This window comes from Phyllostomus discolor, chromosome 4 (assembly GCF_004126475.2).
Source record: "Phyllostomus discolor isolate MPI-MPIP mPhyDis1 chromosome 4, mPhyDis1.pri.v3, whole genome shotgun sequence".
Lineage (NCBI taxonomy): Eukaryota > Metazoa > Chordata > Mammalia > Chiroptera > Phyllostomidae > Phyllostomus > Phyllostomus discolor.
In genome coordinates, this window is record NC_040906.2 from 131000038 (window position 1) to 131017417 (window position 17380).

The following is a 17380-nucleotide window of genomic DNA, read 5'->3' on the forward strand; positions in this document are numbered from 1 at the left end:
TCCAGTCTAGGATGTTTTTTTCTTATAAATATTACTTGGCCAACTTCTACTATAACTCTGCTACACAGAGAACAAAATTCCTAGTAATTCTTAACTTCCCTTCTTCTGGTTACACATAAATCCATTGTTTCAATTCCCTTCAAAGATATACACATCAAAAACTTTGATGCCTTTTAGTCCCAGATACTTCTTTATTCTAGTTTCAGTTTTCATGCCTGTTACATCAGGGTGTGGTCCCCAGCTTTCTGAGTCAGCAAAGGCTGGATCTCTTTGCTGGTGCACTGGGGGCCAAGGGCCCTGTGTCCACTTTGATAGCCTTCTTTTAAAATTTGGTAATGAATACTGCAAGTGCCAAAATAACACTAATGCCTAGGTGGTAAACTTTGTTTTTTATATTTATGGTAAAAATAAAAGTGAAACAAGTCCAGTCCTGTGTTGATAAAGTGTTAATACCAATTACTTTTTATTATTTCTGAAAATATTTAGACATATTCCTTTCTGTATATCAAAGCCGACACTGCACTCTTAGGCAATTTGCTTTTTAAAGCAAAATCTTATATTACAGCATCTTGCACCTTTTTATAATTCAGGGTTTCTGCACACTGGGTTTTCCTGAGGAGATACACATGGCTATTACTTGTGATTTAGGTTCTCGGTATATAATAATTATCATAGGTTTTTTAACTTAAAATAATAACTGGTCTATAATATACACACTTGTTAATTATATCCCAGTTTGCCAAAATGATTTTCTATCTTGCACCTGATTTTCCTTGTTATACTTGGAGCATCAGAATGACTCTCAGATTTTACAATACAGAGACTTTCTGTCATTTAACCTCAGGGTAAACTTATTATCCTCTTCATAATTACTTGATTGATATGAGAAATACCTCCTCAGGGTTCACTCCCATTAATGGATCTTGTCTTTTTATTTTTTATTTTTTTCAATTACAGTTTACATTCATTATTATTCTGTACCAGTTCCTGGTGCACAGCTTAGTGTAGTGGTCAGACAACCATATACCCCGCAAAGTGCTCCCCGTTATTACAATTGCCCGCCTGGCACCATACATAGTTACCACAATATCATTGACTCTATTCCCTATGCTGTACTTGAATCTCCATGACTATTTTGTAACTACCATTTTGTACTTCATCCCTCCACCTCTTTCACCCAGACCTATGAACCTGCTCCCCTCTGGCAACCATCAGTCTGTTCTCTGGATCTGTGAGTCTGTTTCAATTTTGTTTGTTTATTTTGGTCTTTAGACTCCACATATAAATGAAGTCATATGGTATTTGTCTTTCTTTGACTTATTTCACTTAGCTTAATACTCTCTAGGTAATATGCCTTGTCTTGACTGACTTGAAAAGACCCAAGAAAATGATTGGACATATTTGATTGGTTGGGTGTTGTCCTTGATTGCCCTGACTAACTCTGCCCTCTTCACCTCCTGCTGCCTGGGCCCCTTGCTCAGTAATCCAATGTTCCTACCGTCAGTGCAGAGCAGTCCAGACCTCCCATACGGGCAGAGGCAGACAAAATCTGGCCTGGATTTAGGAACGCAGGTGGCACCGTTTCTGCATGGGTCGTTTTCACAAGTTGCAAACTGGCACAGCTTACCCGAGTACAGCCTTGGACACTCACAAAACCAGTCTTCACCGTCACTGAGAAGACAAAAGGAATTCTTAATCCAACCAGAGAATAATTGTTCTATTAGACACGTATACACACATGTAAATAAAATCACAATTACATCTTGTCTAATAAGTAGAATTTTTCTTTCTTTTAAGTGGAATTTTTTCTTCTCCATTTCTCTTTCTGTGTTATTTAACTTTTAACTGTTTGTAGCTGTGTACTTTGCATCAAAAGCAGATTAACAGCTTTATAGATTGTCTCAAGCCATGAATTCTATTTTAAGCCATCTGTTCAGTTTTGATTTATCTCATCCTCTATTTCACACTAGGTGCCTTTTCAGGGCTTCATTAAATATGTGTGGCATTGCCTTAGTAAAGTGCTTCAGATATTTATTAGAAAAAAATTGTCTTCGGCTTAAAACTCAGATAATTTCAAGCCTGGTGACAAGCTTCCTCCACTGAGGACACTGTCTTCCAAAAGTGCCCCTGTGGTACTTGAAAAGAAAATCACAGTGGGGACCAAAATGACTTTGCAACTCTCTGGCTTAAAATATGGCTTGGAGGCCCAGCGTGAGAGTGCCTGTGCAGCTGCGCTCAGGAAAAATGCTCCCTCTCCTGCTGGGGGGGTTTCTCCACAGGGGAAAGTGACTTGAATCTGTTCTGCCTTTCTGTGTCTATTCCCCTTTTTTAAGTAGCCCTAGCCTCAGTTTTCCTCATATACCCACCCCTCCATTGCTCTCAGCCCACATTTATAGGAGGGGCAGATCCTGACTCCTGGTGTCAAGCTCAGTGATTAGTGCAGGCCAAGCCAGGGCAACTGGCTTTTTTTTTTTTTTTTTTTACTGGGGTTGCCTAAACTGATAGCTGCTGGTGGCATCTGCTTACCCAGAGATGAGAGCCTGGCTGAGAGTAAAAAAGCTCATACCAAGCAATGCAAATATAAGAGACCAGGGGAGATCGATTGCTAATGCTATTATTTAGGCACCTGATCCAACTATCACTCTGCAATTATATGAGCCAATTTAGTTTAACCCCCTTCTTAGTTTTTGAGTGAGTTTGAGTTGGGATTTTGTCACTTGCTGTTAAATGAATTCTATTTAGTATTAATGTCCTTTTCTTCCCATTTTTTTTTGTTCTTCTCATGATCTTAAATCCACCCAACCTTGCCATATATGGATCTTTAGGGTTTTATTTTTTCCTGCTTACATCCTATCTTGTAAATATGACTGTTAGCTTTTAAATGTAGGTGCCAGGACCATCCCAAGAATTAGAAAGCTAGTATATTTTATCTTTATGACTCAGGGTCTCGCCCATACCATGAGATTTTTCTCTTGTCTTTCTCATCATTCTGGTATTTTGATGCCTTCCTTACATATTTTAATCCCTTAGTCCAAAATAAATTTGCTTTCGGGAAAGTCTCAGATTCTTTCATACTAACGAATACCTGACTTCAAAATCTGAAGAGGTTTCCTTTTCCAAAAAGGCCCATACTTTTATATTAACTTTCTGTGTTAATGGGATGCAGCACTGTGGAGAACCTTGGGATATCAGATAGCAGGTTAAGAGAGCTTTGGAGGGGTGTGAGGCTTTGAGATCCTCAGATTCTGCTGACACATGAGGAGATTCCATATGTGATTAGGAATTTCCTCATTTTATTGATGGCAACGTGCACAGGGCTTTGCACATAGTGTACAGATGTAGAATCTTACAGGTTTTCAGAGTTGGGAATAAATAAAGGTCAATAGCACTAAGATGGTTATAAAGCTCCCTAGACAAACTCTTCTGTTTCTGGGCTACAAAACAAAGCTGTGAGGACAGTTGAGCCAATGCTATTCCTTTTTGCCTGAGAATTGTGGTAAAAGTATAACCAGACCACCTGGCAGGTATCTTCTGGTGGGACTTAAAGTGTTAGGAACCTCATGTTTTAGGGCCATGAATAAAACTAATGTAACATCACTTCCACTTACCTAACTTGGAGTTGAAAGCTCAGTATTAAACATCTGTGTTCTGGGATAAAGTCTAAAAGTGCAAGTCTTGAAAGCTGCATTCTGGAAGGACCAAATTATTCTTTTTATAGTAAAGGAGAATGCCACATGTATGAAAGTCAAATGGATCTAAATGTTGACTGACTGAAGTGCTTTAATCATATAGACCTAGCCATATTTGAAATGCAGGAAAGATGCTTTTATGTCAAAAACCAAGGAAAACACTAATTTTAATCATGTCCTATTGATAAATCAGGCTTCATTTCCTTTTTGCTTTCATCAGGTGTTGGGAGACGTTGGTTGTATAAAATCACGCGGATATGACTAACTGCATGCATCTGTGTGCGTCGGCAGGCGGCTAGGGCAGAGAAAAACAGGAATTCTGTAGAGAACATTCCAAGAAAGGGGAAAATCACCTTATCTGGCCTACCAAGGGTAAGTGTTCAAAGCCCTCTGGCCCATCTTAGTATTCCATAGTGTTTCATTAGAAGGAATCAGATTTAACCAATTGAGGTTTTGCCAGATGGTGGTCGGTCTCTGTATACTTCACTTCAAGTTTTACCTTCAAGTCCAAAAAATTTCCTGGAGTGCCAGATATTTTGCCAATAGTTTAAATAAAATCTATTTTATTTAAACTATAAAATTTTGCCACCCACTGTATAACACCTGGACCTAAAGTTTTCTCTAACTCAGATTTTACCAAAGATCCCATTACTGAATCCAAATTTCTTCAAAAGCTAGCAAGTCAGTTGTTTTTATCGTCACTTAAGTCACTTTGGTGTTTTGCCACACTCTGAAGCAACTGGCCATGCCCATCAAGGAAGTGGTGCCCTGAGGTTGAAGAACCTTATGCAACAGTTCACTTTGGAAGCAGTGATTAACTGTTTCACCTTCCTTTGCCTGGTTTCTTTCTTTTTAAAAAAGATTTCATTTATTTGTTTTTAGAGAAAGGAAAGGAGGGAGAAAGAGGGAGAGAAACATCAATGTGTGGTTTTCTCACATGCCCCCTACTGGGGACTTGGCCCACAACCCATGCATATGCCCTGACTGGGAATCAAACCGGCCAACCTTTCCTTCACTGGTTGGCACTCAGCCCACTGAGCCATACTAGTCAGGGCCACCCGGTTTCCTTTAAATGTTGTTACACTGCTGTGAATTTGATGGCTGCTCTTCATTCAGTTATGGGAGAATATAGTCACATGAAATAAATACCTTTTCATTTGAGAAAGTTTAACAAGCTTATCCTTCTCAGACCTATGTACCATACAGAAAACTGTATTGCAAATCTTCCTCTAGGTAAGTCAGGGCACTTTTCTGAATTAAAAGTAGGTCTGGGAAAGACCCCAGAGGTTGGTGAAGTTTTTAACTTGCACATTTATTGCCAATGGCTGCCAACCAATATTTGCTGTGCACCCACATCACAGACATAGCCATGTGCCATGGAAAAGAAGACTCGTCTCTGCTCTCAGTAGGAGAGACAATATAGGTTCGTGAACTAATACCTGTAAGACATAACATGTGTAATGTGAATTTACATACATATTTAAACAGTGGTGAGGACTTTAAGACCTTCTTAAAACTGGTCTCTGGACTGGTGCCTGAGAGGATCTTCCCTGTGGCTTTCCAATGGAGGTTCCTGTGCTCCCTCTGCCCTCAGAGATTTTAATTTAGGTGATCTGGAGTCAGGCCCAAGGTTCTGCATTTTAAAATTGTCATCAGTGATGCTTTTGCATAGTCTATTTTGGGCTTAAGCCAGCTCCCTTGAGACAAATTTTCTCACTGGAGTAAAAACTTGATGGATATTAGTTACTATTGTGTCCTTAGAGGATGCGAGGGCATTGTAATTTTCTTTTTTGGGCTGCATTTTGACTTTTGACTAACATGTATCTGAAAACACAATACAAAGATTAGAGAATTTTTATTTACTAGTGCCATTTATGGCCTATTGCATGTGCATTATACTTGACAGCAACATGAAATAGGAAAAAATTCACTCATTTAAAAGCTTAGTTAAAAACATACCACCTAAGTGTATGCCAACATCTATATAATCTGGCATTGTAACTGCTACAGCATATTTGATTGCAGGTCACAGTATGGTTAGCATATGAAATGACTGTCATTAAGTTTCTATGGGTATTAAAAATTATCTTTAGAAAATTTAACTGTTCAAAAAAATCAAAGATGTTAGTTTGAAAAGGATGCCTCCTATTTACATAACACAGCCAGATGCCTCAAAACCTTCTAGAAGTAAAAGGACTTCTGCATATATTAACTTAAAAAAATAAATAACTCTTCCTGAACTTATTGTGCCTAACAGATTATTAGCAGATTTCAAAGTTGGCCACCCACAGTGTCGAGAGGCAGCTTCTCAGCAAGAAAGTGAGCAGAATGAATCCTTAAGAATAATGTCTCTAGATACTTCTAAAAAATAAAATTACTATTGGCAGATATACCCCATCTTTATGTATAGGCTGTTCTATATATAGAACAACAGCACAGGCATAAGAAAGAATGCAAATGAGATCCCCAGTAGCTGTGGTTCACGGGGAACTTTCATTCTGTTTTCATGAATTTTATACTCCTGTAAGAGTCTGCTGGCTACAAGGGTATATATACCTGCCTCCCTTCAAGCCTCCTTAAAATGTTGAATTCCTTTCAAATGAGTTGAATATTTCATTTTTTTCTTTTTAAAAATAGCCAATGTGAAAATAATAGAAAAAAAAGATGCAAAATCAAAATTATCTTGGGTGGCTTAGAAAGTGAACGTGGAGAATATGGTCCATATAATAAACCCATGAACAGCTTAGGGAGAGCTTAGGGAGAATGTCCTGCTTCAGAAGCTTTTTTTTCTTTATAAAAAGATTTTGCTAAGGCAGACACAAAGAAGATGAAAAAGAGTGAGAGCAATAATAACAATCATAGAATCACATCTAAAGAAATAATATATAAAACAGGAATAACTTGAAAACAATATAAAATATTTCTGTTTCTTCTTGTTTTAGGATCTGTCCAATTTAATTATATGGCTATTTTATAAAGAAAAATTGGTTTATGTTATAATCTCTCTCTCTTCAGTCTCCCTCCTTTTTCCTCTTAAAACCATAGTTTGTTTTACCAGAAAAAAAGAATACCTTTCTTGGTAAAGAAAGATGATCAGATGTTGGGAACTACCCTGCCTGGTTTCAGAAGCTGAAATGCCCCCATGGCTAAGGCTGAGTGAGTGACCTTGGGACCATAAGCCACTAAGGAGACAAAGCTTATCTCCCTGGAAGGGGCACCACCTCTGCCCCTTTTACTTCACCCTGCCTGGCCCCCAATGCTTGATCGGTTAGCCAATGATGGGTAAGATTCCTCAAGGGAGGGATGACCTAAGACAGGCATGATTACGGGGGGCCTCAGGGAAGGACTTGGGGGGCTATTGCAAAAGGAGGTGAGGGACCCTCGCCCCTCGGCTTTGACATAGCTTGAGTTCTCATTCTGTCTGTGAGAAGCCTCCTAATCTCTTGGCTGCCTTACTTCCCCTGCCTGACTTAAGCCTGAAACAATGACAGAGGGCCCTGTGCTGAAAAGGGTGGGTTCCCCGGGTGATCAAGCCTAAGAAACAATACATAAGATCCTATGAAACCTGCTTTGCTAAGAATGTTCTTAATTAAATGATAGAAGTCCGAGCAGGAAATGAGTTTGTTTCCCCAAGTTTGGTAGCCCTTTAGCTAACTGATCCTGACTCAAAATAAACCCATGTAGTTCTTTGTATGCTATCTATTGTTTGATCCTTACTGCCTAACAATGATTAATGAACTTTACCTGTATTCCTGTGCAAACTGAACCCAGTAAAAGCCAATTGAGGAAAAGGCTCTGGGCCCTTCTCCTTTGAGAGATCAGCCACCTTTTCTCCCCATGCAGATCATGTCTTTGTAGACTTTTTCTCATCTGTGGTGGCCAGGGGGGCCCTGTGGGTGGAGCCCCCCCCCCAGTCAGAAATTTTCTTCCCAGCAATGGGATGTCTTTTACTTTTTTTTTTTCCTAGTGAGCCAGTAGTCCTCATGGAGTTAAATCTTTGCTTACAAGGAAGGAGTCTCAAAAAACATCAAACCCAAAAGAGGGAGCTAACATGATAAAAGTGGCCATAATCTAAATAAATTAAATGAGGGATGCATGAGCACAGTACTTGGCATCGATCAGCTGCTCATTATGTGTTAGGGAAAGGAGGTCGGCATAGGTGGAACATACAGTTAGTGAAGTCTGTATCAGTTAATTGTGGGATAAGAACAGAATGGAATCTGGTATAACTAGAAGTGGGCTGGGAAAGAAGGAAGAAGTGGAGGGTGCTGATGGGTAGGAAAATATAATGATGAAAGAATAATTGTTGAATAAATGTATCATTTCATTGTCTACACCACCTCTCCCCAATTAAAAAAAATATCTCAGGTCTTTAAGATTAGATTTTGTGCCTAAGCAACAATTTCATAATAGACTTTCTTACTCTGTGTTCATTGCAAAATCAGTCAGTCTCTAGTCACCTGCACTGTAAGGGCAATTTGGGAAGAATCTAATCTAACAGAATCAGTAAATGCCGTGCTTCTGAAGCTTTGGAGTTCTCAGATAATGTGCCTACCTGAAGGCTATTTAAGACTGGAAGAGTTAGTATAAGCTTTTAAAATGCTATTTTAACTCCTACTAAAAAGAAAAAATTATCTTAAAATATTTAAGCCAACAAAATGCTGGTTCACCCATCCCCTTGACCTCACTAATGTTCACATACATACAATTTCTACTCAGCTGTTCCCATGGTATAATGAGCAGCTGATCAATTCAACTGTTGTCAGGAACCTGGAAGCATGGCACAAGTACTGGTGGTTGTTCTTGTTGTTCTTTAATGATACTAAGGACTGTTTACAAAATTGGTGTGGGGAAATTTATTCCTCACAAACATAAGGAACAGTAAATAATAACTCTTTAGAAAAATACACATTTATGAACAAAGACACAAGAAATTATGGATTTTAACACTAGTTGGTGTTGGGGGAAAGGCAACTGAAGAAAAATAAACTTTGACTCAAATACTTAAAGAATTTAAAGTACTTACTATATGAATGAAGGTTGCACTGAAGTATTTCTCCATCATGATTTTGTTATCACTTCATTGTCTAAAATATCCATGAGTGTGGGATCACAGTATTGAAAGTTCTTTTTAAGCTCAAATGAATGCATACTCTTATTTTAAGATCTTTCAAATATTATATTTTGTCCTGTATATCTTTTTAAATTTATTGGGGTTACATTGATTAATAAGATGATATAAGTTTTAAGTGTACAATTCTATAATACATTATCTATATTGTTTTGTGTGCTCATCATCCAAAGTCCAGTCTCCTTCCATTACTATATATTTGACCCTGTTTACTCCCTTCCACCTCCTATTCTTCTTTTATTATTTTTATTTTTAAAAATATTTTATTTATTTACTTTTAGAGAGAGGGAAGGAGACAGAGAGGGAGAGAAACATTGTGTGAGAGAGAAACAATTGCTTCTCACATGTCCCCAACCAGGGACCTGGCCTGCAACCCAGGAATGGGTCCTTACTGGGAACTGAACCAGTGACCTTCTGGTTCTCAGGCTGTCACTCAGTCCACTGAGCCACACCAGCCAGGGCCCACTCCTCTTTTAAAAATACTACTATGTACATGAAATAACTGTTCTTCCTGAGGACTGTTTGGTTAGCTTCTTGGGAATAGTTGTGAATATAAAAGCTATGACCATGAGGGAGAACTAACTGAACAGAAAGCATCCCAACTCCATTCATACAACTGCTGACAATGACAATGACTATGGCGATGATGCTAATTCATCATAGAATTAAACATCTGGGATGAGTGCTAAGCAGAATAGGATGGCAGGGCAGCAGGAATGAACAGAAACTATCTAGAGCAAACTGGTGTTACGTATGGTTGCTCTTTGTTTGGAGTTATAATATTTTCCCCTGAGCCTACTATACATAAGGGTTAGCTTAATAATTCTGAAGTATAAGGGCTGTGATTTTATTTTAACTGCTACATTAACTGTAAACTCATTCTATTAGGGTTCAAATTTACATATACTTAGGTCATGATCTTAGAGTAATATTTTGTATTAAGTTGATAAAACTAGATACAAAGCTCAGAGAACAGAAAACAACTTTCTTGAAAGAACTGCTGATAACACATCACTGCTTTGTTACCTTTGATAAAAGTATTCTGTTTCTTTTCTTTCTTTTTTTTTTTAATCTTGAAAGGAATCATTTGTGTTTTAAATACAAAAGGTTGAAAGTGGCTTCTGGCGTTTTCAATTAAAAGTTTAAGTTTTCAGATTCTTTGCACTGGGAAAGACTAGATCTCATCTTAGAATCAGTTGACATGACATTAAAGTGGACCATGCTCTTTCTTTGAAAGCCACTTACAATAGCCAGCCTTTGTCAGAAGGTGTTTTCTGCTGGAGGCAAGCTTCTCGGTTCAGTGACCTTATGGATGGTAAAGGACAATTTTAAAAGGCATTCATACCTTAGTTAACACATTTTTTGGACACTCTATTAGATGTGACAATTTTCTTTTATGTTAAATGGATAAAAAAAGAAATAGTCAACTTTCCCTGCTGTTTCAATAGTTTCAATTAGTTTCTTTCCCTTCAATTGCTCCATCAGATGGGCTAGATAAGATTTCACTATTTGGGGGAAACATTTTAAGCCTCTTTTCCAGCAGTTTGTTATTTTTACAGCTTCAATGATTCACTATAAAATGCATCTCCATCTGCAGGAAGCAATTCCAAAATTGCTTTACTCAACAAATCTGAAACTGCTAGGCTCACTGCAGCACAGAGAGAGACCTGGTTTGGAAAGGGATTACCTATTGGGCTCAGGCGCTGTCTTCTGAGACAGGTTATGTCACAGAGTAGATCTCTGACTACCAGAGGTAACTTATTTTTTCGAGAATCATTTGAAGTTTTGCTTCACTGGTTTGAACTATTTCTTGGTAAAAAAAAAAAAAGTCATATTTCCTGGTAACTAACCTATATGTGTAAGTTATTGCTACAAACTCTTCAATCCACTTCACACTGAACTAAAATTTTCTCTGTGGCTTAAAATTGTATTTAAATAGACACATACTTAAACTCCCTTTCCTCAGAATTTATTAAATCTGAAATTGAATTCATTTTGGAATTCATTTCAAGGTATTCCCTCTCCCTCCACACCTCCCCCACCCTCTATGTCATATAGATACAACATACGAGTCTTCAGCATGGAGAGGTCACTCCTATCTGTCATATAATAGAGTTGAATTTTGCATAGATTTTTTAATCTACACTGAAGTGTAAAATAGGTTATAAAATATTTATTGTAGTTGTTTTAAATCTGAAGTAAAATAGATAACAAAAAGTACAGGTTGAGAGAGAGAGTTGCTGGCTCGTTGAATCACACTTGGAAGTATTGCCATCATTAGGCCCCAGAGAGGTTAATTACTCTACAGGACTTTTAGAGACAGGACATAATTTATCTTAATACTATGTCAGCATTTTCCAGAAACTGATTTAGCCTTTCACATCAAAAAGAAGGGACACACTAGAACTTCTAATTGAAAAATCCTGCAGCCATTTTCAACCTCTGATATCTCAAATCAAGTTCTCACTTTCTAAAACAAGAAGAAAAGAAACTAGGTAATCCGGAAGTTGTTCAGTAGTCATTTATTACAAAAGAATTGTTAGGGACAACCCCAATTCCTTCAGGAAATCTCTAGGTATGAAGGAGTATCATAACAGACTATTTAAGGGATACTTGGTTTTATTACAAAAAGTGTCACTCAAGTCGCCAATAAATACGTGCATACAAATATCTTTCAGTGATACATCACTTGCCAAAAGCAAGGCTGTCACAATGTGTTTGATTTTGCACTAAACTTTCTGGAAGGTGGTCCATAGTTTCCATGGGGGCAAGGGGCAGACCTTCCACTCACTCTGCTATGCCTCAACAGAGTTAGTTTGCTTTGTCTCAAGTCATTAATTTGTCCCTCTCTCAACCAGTGTTTTCTGGACTTCTCTGTGCCAGGTACTGCTAGGCACTGTAACACTGTGGTGAACAAAATAGATATTGTCCCATTTCATGGTGAATGTATAATCTGAATAGGGAGATAGGAATTAAACGGTTGAGTATAAATTTACAAACGGTTGAGCTAGGAAAGAATATCACATTGTGCTGTGGGAGAGGACAACCAGGGCATCTAAAGTCAGAGGGGGAAATTTCAGTGGAATTAACAATTAAACTGAAATACAGAAAATTAGAAATTAGCCTAGGTAATTAGTGGGGAGTATCGCAAACAGGGAACAACATGTACGAAGACATGAGAGAAAGCCTGACATATTCTGGAATGTGAAAGCAGCCATTTTTGCCTAGAGTTCAGAAACGGGGAGGCTAGGTCATGCAAGAATGTCTTTGATTTTATATCAAAATATTCCAACATTTAACTTGAACATAACGTGTTTTTTCCCCCATCAGTTGATTGTAGTAGACTGCTCTGCATGGTGTGGGCCCAGCTCCCACTTGGAGATGCACAGGACCCACGCCCATGGATAGGTTCTCCCGTGGGGAATCAGGCCTGCAGTGTACCTAGGCTGCTATGAGTCTTGCTTTTTGTTAAAACTCCCTCACCCTGAACTGTGGACACTTACTGCAAAGCAACTTCCTGAGAACCATGCTAAACCTTCCAAGGATGAGCATAACCGGTTCAACCACTTTTGCCTTTACATTTGCAAATATCCCTCTTATGTGATGTCATTAGCAGCACTGGCTCCTTTGTTTTCTGAAAAAGGTAACCATCTAAAGTGAGCCTGTGCATAATCAATGAGGACCTTCTTGTAATGTGCCCAGTAAGACAATGAAAGCTCACTGGAGGAAGGGCTGAGGCTTTTGTTTCCCTTGAGAGAAACAAGGCTTTTGTCCACTAGATTCAGTAGTCCATGTGAATGTCTCATTTCATCCATAATGATGAGGACCCCATGAGCCAGGGTTCGCATCAGTTGATCAAAGCAATATAGGGCACTTTGTAAAAAATTCCTACTACATGACGAGGCCTGTCCAGAAAGTATACAACCATTTAATATGAAAAATAGAGAAATTTATTGAAGAAGATACAAGATACAAGAAACATTGTACATAGGACAATAGTGCCTCAGTCCCCTTCAAAGGGACCTCATATAGTTCTTCCTTACCTAATGGTGGTTAAGAATGAGTGAAAAAAAGCTTCCACCTTTCAGCCTTTGTTTGGTCACTGTGAGAATCTCTAGAGATCGCAGTAGAATTGCACCCCCATCACCCAGAGCAGTGATTCAGCAACTTCTCCTTCTGCTACCTTTTCTACTGCTCTCTCTTCCTGTCTCCAGTCCTCTACTTCCTTCTTGGGTTTACCTCCAACAAGTTTTTTGTACCTAAGCCTGTGACTTAACCTCTGCTTCTGGGGAGAACCCAAGTTATGGTCCTGATCTTTCTGTTTTGCAAGCATTCTGTGTTTTCCCCCCATTTAGGTGCTTTGTGTTCTCTCTGGGCCCCTCTTCCCCTTTTGTATGATCTTTGTGTGGCTAGTACCTTCTCATCAATGTTTCAGCTACAATGTTATTTCCTGAGAGGAGCCTATGCTTAACCTAATGTTGTCCCCAGACTGATCATCTCTGTTCATTATGTTACCCTTAATACATTTACAACAACTGATGACTTTTGAAATCTTTTCAATAGATGCTCCTTGACTTGTGATGGGGTTATATCCAGGTAAACCCATTGTAAGTTGGAAATTTTGTAAGTCAAAAGTGAATTTAATGCACCTAACTTACCGAACATCATAGCTTACTTAGTGTAGTCCATCTAAAATATGCTCATGGACACTTACGTAGCTTACAGTTGGGCAGTTCCCTTGAGTATCCCCTCAATAATGATTTCCTTCCTCTTCTTTTACCAGAAGCCATGATGGGGTGTGAAAGCACATGACACAATATCCAAAAAACACTGGCAATGTAGTACACTGTAGAGTATCAATTGCTACGCTCATGATCGTGTGCTTGCTGCCACTGCCCATGTTATGAGAGAATATTGCATTGCGTATGGCTAACCCAGGAACAGATAAGAATTCACATTTGAAGTAGGTTCCTACTCAGTGTGCATGTTTTTCACACCATCATGAAGTCGATACCTTGTAAGTTGAACCGTTGTAAGTTAGGGACTGTTTGTATCCTCTAATTTGTTTGATTTCTGATTTACTGTCTGCTATCTAGAATATAAACTCCATAAGAGCAGAATCCTTACCATATTACAGAGTATTGTTCTCAGAGCCTAGAACAATGGCTGGCATGTAATGGTTATCTAGTGAATGTGTGTTCAAGGAATTAACAAACAAAATCCTATGCATTTTTGAGGTGCGATAACAAAATACAGAATGTAATATTTTTCTTTTAAAAACATATTCCTGAAACAATCTCTTAAAGCATTCTTAATACTAACAAAGTATATGTAAAGTTTCTATCAAGTATTTAAAAAGAAGACAATAGTATATTAAATTTTAAATAGAACTTTCTTTTACTGACAACTTTTCACATATTTTTAGTTTTACTAAAATCTCCTGGCTGGATAGTGATTACTTTTGTGAGAAAGCATATAGACTGGGAAGGTTCAGGGAGCAACTCAAGAGCAGGAAACGTTAGGAGGACCACATCGTGGTCTGGGTTGTGGTTACATGGGTGTATACGTATGTAAAGATTTACTGGGAGTTATAGTTGAGAGTCATGTGCTCTACTATACGTAAGATATATTTAAAAAGTCTTGAGAACTAAACCTGGTTTAGTTCTTGGTGAACAAAAATATAAACCAGTTTTGCAAGTATTAAGAATCTAAAGGCTTCTTTCATGTCAATTTATTTTTCAGATAGTCCATCAAATCCTGATTTTTAAAATTCTAGGTGGGTCAATAAAGAATTCTTGGGATACGTTTTTACATTTAAGTCATAAAATTCACTTTATTAAACATACTGAGGATAATTTAAGCTGCAGAATTTCCTTGAAAGGAGGAGTCTTTCTTTCATAAAGATATTTTATTTTTGAAAATATAACTTTTGCTTATGGAGATTGAATATTAATTTACTTTATTAACTGTTATGAAAATGATGTATTTGAAATCTTTAGTGTTGGCCTTGTGAAGAAATGCTTTATTAACTATAGGAGCACTTCCATTTTTATTAAATTTGTATTTGCCTGTTTTTCCCATTTGAGTCTCATGCTAAATTACATGGCTAAATTAGCACAAATTTAGGAGTAGTGTTTACATGGAAATCTAACATACTCCAATATCTTAATCACAAATTATAAGTTTTATAAACAATAATTAAACTTTTTTTTGTGATGTTGTGGTGATGCACATACTCCATGAGGCACTGAGAGAACCAGGAGTAGTGAGTGATTCACTAGCATTAGCATGGGCTTTGAGTGCTGGCCACACAGGCTGCTTCTTTGTGGTATGGATTGAGAGGCTGGGTATTCTCCAATCCAAAAAAAAGCTGCCCACTTTCCTGTAGCTGCTCCAGGAAAATCTATTCTCAGTGCTTATTTTTTTTTCAAGTAGAGAACTAAACATTCTTCTCATACTTAAAGAAACACTTCAGTGTTGCCTTCTCAATGACATCCATGGCCAGAAGTAATTCCTCTCATCTTTGACACATTGATGCCACTTATCCATTCAGACATGCAATTAAATATTTATAAAGTTCTTGACATGTGTCAGGCCCAGTGTTGCCTTCAGGACAGAAAGACATATAAGACATGACTCTATCTTAGTCATGTCTTATAAACTAAAATTTCAAGATTTTAGTTTAGACTAGTAGATTTTAAAATTAGTTTTGCATCATTATTGTATGGGAATTTGCCAAAAATACAGATCCACAGAGCCCACCATTCCAAGAGTAGCCTCTAGAACCTCTTGTGGGCATGGGAATTGGGAATATATATTTTCAAAAAGTTCCTAGATGATTATAATACATATTTCTGGTGACCTGGTTTTTATCCTTCCACAACATTGCCATGGCAAGAGTCTGACCTTGAGAGTAATAAGATAATCTCTATATTAATGGAAACTGTCCAATTTTTTAGATATAAACATTGGTTACAGTAGCCCTTTTTGGGGGGGAGTATTCTTATGCCAGTATGAATGGCATATAGTTAATATCAAATATTTGTTAAATAATAAGTGAATGACTGTTCAAGCTGAGCTGTCTTCAGAGGAAGCCTCTCTCATGGGGCATGGCTTCAAGACAAATAAAGGTACCAAATTGAAGATACCAAATTAAATTTGGTATCTGAGATTCCTGATATCTAGGATAAAAATTTAATGCTCAGTGCTTCTTGTCATGCCTTGATTTAATAGTGTCTAAATAATCTGTACACTTTTTTTATTGAGTAAAACAAGATATCTCTTTACTGACATGGGTCATACATGGATCATCTGAAACTTATTTGATTTCAAGGAACATTGAGATTTCTTTTGGGTACATTTCACAGGATTAAAACCTGACATATTTTAAATTTGTATTTTTAAGATACCTTATCTATAAAACAAGACCTTGTCTCCATTTTCACCATTGGAAATGTAATAGTCTGTACAGACTAAGCAAAAAGAGAAAAAAATTGCATATAAATGGTTGCACACAGAAAACAATGTGAAGTTATTACTTTGGATCATTGTGTGAAATATTTGAGTGATTCCAGAAATATTTGGGTGATTCCAGAAGTACATGATGTTGTATAAGCTGTAACAAAGCATATTTTCAAAATGATAAACTCTCTAGGAATTTGGTAATAAGGTGATAAGAAGATGATGAGATATTAAAGAAGTTAGTTTCTGCTCTGATTTTTTTTAGTCCCTTTTTTATAGATGCTTTATAACACTTCAATCCATATACTGACCTTTTATTCTGACTGCTACCTTAATTATGCCTATCACAGATTTTTGGGAGATGACTATAAATTATGAAAAGTTGAAAGTGCCCCCAAAAGAGTTAAATCAAATGCTATAAAACTGAGTGTTGACATTTTCCAAAGGTGTAAAAGTGCAATAGCAAGAGTTTCACAGTGTTGAATATTACCATGAAAAAAAATTGTACCTGAGAAAATTAAATCTAAGCATAGATGGTGAAGAAACTTTAATATTTGACATAAAAGGTTGTTTTCTTACTTTTTTGCTAATGGATATAATCAAGCACTTAATTGCTTCTATTCTCCTTCACACCAGACATTGGGAGGGCAGGTAGGTCAGGACATCGTCTGGCTCATTTATTACATTAAAATGCAAACTGTTGACCTAGAAAGAAATTGATGGAATAGGGGCCCACCAGTGAGACAGCATCTGCAGGCATAAGGACCCAATTAGGTATTAATCTAAGCTTCAAATATGTAAATACACTACCTTGTTCTAAAGAAATGTTAATATAGTTTTATTTATGTTGAGATTTGAGTAAAATAAGAATATATCCTGACTCCTAAGAGACTCAGACTTAAAGAACTTTAACTAAAATGGAAGTAAAAGGTATTTTTGTTGGCTTTTATAAAATAACAGAGGTGTTGAGCATAAATATTTATAAATCTACCTTATTTAAAATTTTGATAACATCTTTTCCCACAATTTAATAATTTTATTTTGCTTTAATTATTAATCAAATCAACTAAAATTGTATCAAGCTGTCATAATATGAATC

General features: G+C 37.2%; 1 protein-coding gene across 1 annotated transcript in view; it reads right to left on the bottom strand.

Annotated features, from left to right (window-relative positions):
- The window catches only part of LOC118500231 (protein eyes shut homolog), a 271851-nt gene that overhangs the window by 111514 nt on the left and 142957 nt on the right, over positions 1-17380 (bottom strand). The window contains exon 5 of the mRNA XM_036024309.1: positions 1499-1671. Within this exon, the coding sequence (XP_035880202.1) occupies positions 1499-1671 (173 nt within the window). The remainder of the gene's footprint in view (positions 1-1498; positions 1672-17380) is intronic.